The following is an 8084-nucleotide window of genomic DNA, read 5'->3' on the forward strand; positions in this document are numbered from 1 at the left end:
CCAAATCTAAAGCTTCATATGCTTTAGCCCTTATAAAACTGTAAGGTGAGACAATGTAAAAATTGGATAAAAACCAATAAAAGAGAGCTCAGCTTTCATTGAACATGACGTATGACAATGATGCAATTTTGTTCCATGTGCTCAACTGCTCACACAGTGTGTTAAGTACAAGAATACCTGGAGCAAGTTCCTGGCAACTCTGTGGGGCTCTACCACCGTGGGTCTGGCATCCCCTCAGCCAGCCAGCCACTGCTCTTCTCTAACGGACCATCGTGAACCCTTTGTTCATGTACTTCCAGCCCTCATCTGGCCCCAAAACACAATTTCTGCGATAAGTCCACATCTGTCCTTTCCCCTTCGCTACAGACAATCAAAGGGGTTCGCAATCTAACGCTGGGAGGAAATCTTTATGACATGCCTCATTTGGAAGGTCATCTGGATGTTACAGAATCTATGATTTTTTTAATTATTATTTAAAAGAATATTAAAAATTTACTTTTGGTTTTAAAAAATCACTTGCAAATTCCCAGGAAGATGTCTTTAAACTCTAGTTTAATACACATTGTTTCCTCAAAAATCAAGAAAATATTATATTTTGGTGAAAGAATTGAGTAACTGTATAAATATTATAAATTTGTTATATGGGGGAAAAAAACATGGTTTCCTAATAAAAGCGTCTTGCCATAGTATCCACAAAGATCTTAGACATCACAGACCTAACTGTAAGTGTTCTGTGCGCATACTCTCTTCAATCCCAAGAACCACCCTATAAAGTAGGTGCTACTGTGACACGTGAGGAAACCGAGGCTTGAAGAAAGAATGAAAGTGATGGAGCAGCACCTGAATTGATTCCAGCAGCCTTGCCCCCTGCTCCTTCCAGACCAGCCCTGAGAGCCTCTGTAGAGGACGGCCAGACACGCACAGCAGGGATCCAGGGGAAACCAGCTGGGGGAGACAGAGACGCAGAGGGAAGGTGGCATTCTCAAGGAAGAAATGACAGGACCTAGTGACAGGATGGATGGAGACAAGAAGGTAAGTCCCTGAACCTGTGAGCCAGGAAGAATGGCTGGCCCGGCCTCCAGAAATGGAACTGCTGGGGAGAGAAGCCAGTGCAGGGGGCCAGACCTAAACTAAAACACGGTGGGTTTAAGACAAAAGGGACTTATTCCAAGTGGGGATGGATATCCTCTCAACAGATCACAGGCGAAGAGGCTGAAGTCTCGTTACACAGGAATTATGTTTACAAGGCACGAAGATTATTTCGAAAAGACAAGGCGGTCAAAAGTGTCCAGCACAGGGGAATTCCCTGGTGGTCCAGAGGTTAGGATTTGGTGCTTTCACGGCCGGGGGCCCAGGTTCAAACCCTGGCTGCGGAACTGAGATCCCACAAGCCTCACACACGGCCAAAATAAAAAAGTGTCCAGCATAGAAGAGACGGAGAACAAAGATAGGCAGGAGAGGACCACTGAATTCTGAACATCTGTGTCTTTACTAATTCCAATAGACCAGTGCACAGTACAAGTCAGGCGTGGCACAGGCAATCACAATGGCAAAGAAACAGGGCTGTCTCCCCATGACAGCACGTGAGGACTCATCCAGGCAACAGGCATGCCCACTGTGTCCCAGATACTGTCCTAGGTTCAGCCACAAACAAAAACCCCCCTGCTGGCATGGAGCTTAAGTTCTGGCTGAGGAGACAAAGAACGAGCAAGCAAGGACACAGTCTGGAATCAGGGGGTGATGAATGTTCTAAGGGCTAGGGAAAAAAATAAAGCAGGATACGAGAAACAAGAAAGGGCAGGGGCAGGTATCTGAAATAATGTCATCTGGCAATCACGGAAGGACTGACTGAACTCTAAGAGGAGGTGACAGGATGAAACTCAACTTTTTAACCTAGAGAGGCTTGAGAGCATTCACTCCAAGTGTCTGCTGCCTAGTAGACCAGGCCCTGCAATGGTCTAGAGAGACCACAGTAAACACATGTTTGAAGATATCTGAGCATCGTGCACAGATTGAGGGGAAAACTGATGTCATCAGGAACACAGAGAGGAAGGCAGGAGAGGAAGACAAAACAACCGCACCACATGGATGACCTTCACTTCTGAAGACCTGGATATGCTCTGACTCCATTAGAGAAGGACAGATGCTGGAGCAGTGATGAGCTTCAGGGGACAAGAAAGCAGCAGAGGAGAAAGATCTGCATCAGACTCAGCAGCCTTCAGTCAACAGATAAACAGGGGTTTACCCAGCAGGACCCACTGGACGCGGAGCTCGTGCTCCCAAGGGGGCACCTCGAGGTGTCTCTGTTAACACACATCCCAAAGGGATGGGGCTGGGGAAGGGGACCAGTTGGAGGATGGGAAGGGGTAGTGAGGCCAAAGGTGAGGGCTCTAAGTCCCCTGCAGCCATGAGAGGCTCACAGGGTGGGGACACTGCTGAGGACAGTGATGTGAGTTCAGCAAAAGGTCAGCAGATTAGGTCAGTACCCACGGCGGCATCTGATAACTGCAGTGCCCGCTCCAACCACAACCACCACACCTGTACTAAAGTCACTGTCTCCCCACAAAGCTGCTGATTAAACCTTGTTTAATCTCTGTATCCCCCACAACCAGCAAATCCTGGAGGGTCAATAAAGGCTCTACTGAGGCCAAGCTTTCATGACAGGAGTAAACCAGGAGGGGCTAAATAACTGAGGTCCCGATGGGGGTGAGAAGCCCAATAGTCCAGATTCCTGCTCAGTTGGCAGATGCATGAAAGGGGAGAGCTTGTGGCGGGGTTGGTGGGGGGTGGGGGTGGCTGGCCATAGCGACTGTATCACACCAGCTGCACAGCCCTGAAAGTCACTTCAATCCTGAGTCTCAATTTGGAAAACAAGGGGATTGGAGCAAATCAGAGGCTGCAGACTTTCAGGGAGAGGAGATGCTTTTCTCAGTGCTGAAGGCTGGGGAGCATGTGTACTTTTGCTATTGGGGTTGGGGGATGCAGGCCTCCCCTTTGGCTGCAAATGAATCGCGGAGACGAGAACATAATGCAGGTATGGCCACCACCACGAGCACCTTGGAGGTTTGTCCGCAGAAGAGGCCCACTGGTGACGTGGCAGGTAAGAAGACAGGGGCTGGGGGAGGGGGCCAGGACTGCAGTGAGCAGCGGTAATGAGTTATGCAGACCTCAGACGGGAGACAACGGATGCCCAAGCAAAGACTGTGAATGAAACATCCGTGTTTTGAAGGCGGTTGCTGGAGTCTGGCTTGTACACACCCAGGCACACAAAAAGTCAGGGAGAAACAGATTTTACATAACTTGAAAACTATGAAACTACTTTAAGAGCTGTAAGAGCAATTACCCATATGCCAGATCACTTCTAGCCTTTGAAAAGCTTGTTTATTACCATATTTACTGAGGGCTATCAGACTGTATTTTGAGCTTCTGAGAAGTTTCCATTTAGAATCAGTAGAAATACCTGACACATCCAAACCCCATAATTTCCCATACCAAGCTGAATCTCCCAACATTACAGACAAACCCACAAACTTTGCAGAAGGGAGTGAAAAGCCAATCCAGTCACAGGAAATCTTCCAGCTCTACAAAAGAAAACAAACAAACAAAAACACCACAAAGAGCACTGAAACATTTCTAGTCTAACAGCTTTTCACTCAAGCTTTAATAACTTTATTCTGAAGCCCTTGAAAAGTATTAAATTACATACAGTATTCTATATTCCTGGCAGTAGCAATGCCTAAAACTTATTATAACTTAAGGCAGTAAGTGAACTCATGACTTTTAAGTCAAATTTAAGGAAGCTAAAGGCCAGATAAAACCATGTGTTTGAAAATGCCCACAAAATAATAAATGCCGGAGGGAACTGGATGGCTTTTGTGCTTCTAAGCTAAATAAAGCCTGGGGGGCTTTGCAAAGATCCTAGTGAGGATAATCACCGCCCCCCCCATTGCACACAGCAAACCATCCAATCAATTCTACGCAGACCAAGGAAAGTTAATCCAAGAAGAATAACAACACTTGAAATGTTGAGAAAAACATAGTTCTGCTGTTTAAAACACTCTTATCGGGCTGGAGGACAAATCGGGTCATTCTAACATGCCAGAACATTTGACTGGTGAGTGTTTCTGTGACCATGTCTTGGCTTTGTGTTAACAAAGGGTCCTGCAAGACATCTGAGTTCCAACGCTCGGGCCTTCAGGAAGGTCCTCTCTCGCCTGCCAGCAGTCTCCCTACTTCCTGCACACCTTCGGATTAACTGCCCCGACTTCCTGCACAGCCCTGCATTTGGGCTACCTTCCTCCTTCAGGCTTACTCAAGCTAAGTTCCCCGGGCAAGCTCGAAGGGTAAAAGTTCGCAGTCCCCGACCCTCCATTAAAGCACAATCAGCATGTGTCGCTTGACAAGCCTGGCCGCGGCAGGGTGATTAATTTACATAAACAACTCTGAAGAGGTAACTCATCACTGCAAGGGCAGAAGTCAGCAGGCTGAACCTGGCCGCTCTGGGAGCGGCGGCTGCAAGGCTGGCCCACCCGGCAGAGCCTCTGCTGACGTTCACCGCGGCTCCTTCCACGCAACAGGTCCACGCAGGCAGGGCACCAGGGCACTTGCCCACAGCTCCGCAGGCGCAGCCCCCCTCCTGCCCCGCCCCCCACAGCCGGTCCCGGAGCCCGGGCAGCTACGGCTCTTCCCGGCACGGCCCACCCGCGATAAAGCCCGGAGCACATTCTTCGGAAGATGCCGAGATAGCGCGGCTCTCTCGCGCGCTGCCCACCTCCTCCCGGCCCAGTCCAGGCCGAAGGGAAAAGGCGCCCCGGCCAGCGATCGGGGAATGCGAGACAAGGAGACCGCCCCGGGAGCCGGATGCCGCGCTCGGTCCTTCCAGCCGGGAACGGCCCCGGCCACCTGGCTCCTCACCTGCCCGGTCACAAGTGCCGGGCGCTAGTACCTAGATATGTCTATAAACTACTTATCGGCACAGAACGTTTTCCCAACTGCACAAGCTACAGCGACTACTCAGAAAAGAGCAAGTCGCTTTGTATAGAAAGAAAAGGAACTTTTCGGGAGGGGGAGGGGGAGGAGTGTGGGAGGAAGAAGCAGGTGAATGAACGTAGACGTGGTTTCCGCGGGACCTGCCTGCCGGGTCCCGAGGTGGAAGAGGGGGCGAGAGGGGAGGGGAGGGGAGAGGAGGGGACGGGGTGGGGGGAAGAGGAGGGTGCGAGGCTGGCGGGGCTCGGCCGCGCTCCCCCAGGGCTGCGCGCAGGTGAGGCTGGACACTCACCTCCGGCAGCTCGCGGAGCTGGTTGGCGTCCAGCAGCAGCTCCTCCAGGCTGCGAGCGTAGCGGTAGATCTCCTCGGGGACGTAGACCAGAGAACAGTGGCGCTTGTCGATGGTCTCCACATGACGGTTGCACCGCCACAGGGGGATGCAATGGAACATCGCCGCCCGCCGCCGGGTCCCGAGCCGCGGAGACCTAGGCTCCCCGCCCGCTCCGCCCTCCCGGCGGCTGAGCTCCGCCCGCCGCCCACTCCGCGCTCGTTGGCCCCCGTGCTCGCTCGCACCTCGAGCCGGGCTCCACGCTCCCAAAAGCGCCCAGGAACCTCGGACGAGAGGCCCCCCCCCCGGCCCCGCGCCCCCGCCCGCCGCTGCTGCGCCCCTCCCACCCTCCGGCCGCGCCGCCGCCGCCGCCGCCACCGCCGCGCTGAGCTTCCTACTCGCCGCCGCCGCGCGACTGAGCATGCGCGCCAGTGGGCTCGCGCCCAGGGCGGCTCCTGCCCGAGGGATGCTCCGCTCCGGGTTTTCGCGGCGACCTGGATCCGGAGGGTCGGAGTAGCAGCGGTCAGACGCTCGCGGTCCCCCTACTCAGGCTGGGACCCAGGGAATGTCGCGGCATCGGAGGGAGCCCCTCTGAAGGAGCCCGGGGCAAAGAGGAGGCAGGGGCGAGGCAGCCCGGGGGGAGCAGAATAACTTTGTTTTTTACTTTTACTTAACTCGCTCTCCTCGCTCCCCTTCCCCAAAACCACTTTCCCTTCCGGGGTCAGGCGGGACCGCCCCGAAGCGTACCTTGCGCGCCGTGGGCGGCCGGAGCCCCAAGGTTCCGTGTGGTTTTGAGGTGTCTCCGCCGCCCTGGCTGCGGCTTTCTTGGCCACTTGCGTGCGCGCTGCTCCAACACCCCCCGAAGTGAGCGGGCCGCCCCCGGCCCCGCACGGCACCCCGGCCCCTGCCTTGCCCCTGGTCCTCGGGCACCGCCTGCAGGCTGTGTAGCATTCTCAGTAATCATCGTCTCTGTACACAGTAATAGGAGATCCCTCTCCGCAAACCACCAACATAGGCGTCAGAGAGTCTGCGAGATTCTTACAGATGTGGATGCACCCCATCAGAAGCCCACATACAAAAACAAGCTGGCAAAGATTAGTTTCTGAGCCCATTCCAGCCTGGCCAGATGTTGGTCCCTGGCGACTAGCCTGGACAGGTGAGGAGGGAGGAGCGGGAGAGGTGGGGCAGGTCGCGTGGGGGCTTCCGGCTGAGCATCCTCCATCCGGCTTCTGCGTTTCTGCACCAACACCCGGTCTCTTGCGAACAGTAGATTGCAGCCCAGGGAGTAGCTGGGGAGGACCCAGGAGGCTCACTACTGGGTGATAATGACCATTCCCTTGCCCCTGATTCGTATCAAGGGACTAGGACCAAAACCCTGAACTGACCCTCTTCCTATCTCCAAATAACCAAACTGGCTCCTTCGCAAAGGGTTGCTGACCATGTGAAAACCAATCACATTTATGGATTGTTTTCTGGGGGTCTACTCTGACTCCCCACCTGGCCACCCCCCTAGTCCTCACACCTTCTGCTTCAAGTGAACTGGGCCTGTGACCTCTGAGTAGACACCACCCAGGCTCTTCCACCCCCACTACTGCCCCCAAACTGCTAAAATCTGGAGCCACGGAATCCGCATTTCTGCAGAAGACTGAAAGCTGAGTGTGCTACATGGCCAAAGCAAATCTGGGTCTGAAACTAGTTTTTGCAAGGCATATGTGGTCTCAGTTCCAACCGTGCACCAGACAGTTTTCCTGGGGTGAGTGGGGAGGGGAACATTTCGTCATTTCAACTCTACTAGGACAGCTTTTCACTTCCCAGTCAGTGAGGATGGGTCCAAGTACCATTGCCTTGTCTGTTTCTACCCTGGCATTATCACCTGAACTCTAGTTCAAATCAATCCCTAAACTCCACTGCCCTACCCACTCCACCTTGTCTTTTGTTTGTGCTGGCTTGATTCCTACATTCTCAAGGAAGGTTACCCGGACTTTGAACCTTAGTCACTCTTCCTTCATTCTTGCATTCCAGAAACCCAATTTGTGCCACCTTTAGTGGGAGACTGTGGTTCCTGCCTGAGAGCCTGGGTCTGGAATGGTAAGCAAGTCACTGGCCTTGTAAGTTTTCCAACTGCTTAAAAATAATAATAAAAATAAAGAAGGCCTGGCCCCCCATCTTAATCTTCTATTGACTTCCAGAGATTATCACACTAGATTATTATAATAAACACCAAATATGTCTTTAAAATGTGGCTGATCTTTTTAAAAATTCAAACCTCAAGAAGCATTCCCTGTGTGCCTCTCCATGGCACTTATACTTCCCTGTGTTAGATTATTTTTGTAGCACCTTAATCCCCAAAAGACTGTGACCTTTTGGACATCAGGTACTGTCTCACTTGCTCTGTAGACCCCTGCAACTACCATAGTTCCATATGTACACTGAATGACCGGCTAGTCTTGGCTCTTTGGAAAGTCAGTGGCAGAATTCTTGACTTTCCTCATTTCCAAAGATCTGCCAAGAATCTGAAACATTAGTCTGGTAAGACAGAAAAAATGAAAACACTTTGCCAAGTGGAGAATTAGGGAAGCAATTCTTTATCCTCCTGAAGAGTTTGAGGGTTTCCCTATTGATATAATTTCTAGTTTCTTTCCCCATATGTATATGATTTGGACTCAAACAAAATTTAAACGACCATAGAAATCTAATTTTTTTGGAATAATGCAATTCATTTTCAGTATGAACCATTTTTCACATCCACTGGGGCTAGAGAGGTCTGACT

At 52.0% G+C, this 8084-nt stretch overlaps 1 protein-coding gene across 2 annotated transcripts in view; it reads right to left on the minus strand.

Moving 5' to 3' along the window:
• LRRC1 (leucine rich repeat containing 1) overlaps window positions 1–5619 on the minus strand; it is a 128916-nt gene extending 123297 nt beyond the window's left edge. The window contains exon 1 of one of the 2 annotated variants that reach the window (XM_081245128.1): window positions 5279–5619. In XM_081245128.1, the coding sequence (XP_081101254.1) occupies window positions 5279–5437 (159 nt within the window). In that variant the 5' untranslated portion in view covers window positions 5438–5619. The remainder of the gene's footprint in view (window positions 1–5278) is intronic. The other variant, XM_081245129.1, reaches the window with a different exon arrangement.
• Between the last annotated feature and the right edge of the window lie 2465 nt (window positions 5620–8084).

Source organism: Mesoplodon bidens (genome assembly GCF_964165515.1).
Source record: "Mesoplodon bidens genome assembly, chromosome: 10".
NCBI lineage: Eukaryota > Metazoa > Chordata > Mammalia > Artiodactyla > Ziphiidae > Mesoplodon > Mesoplodon bidens.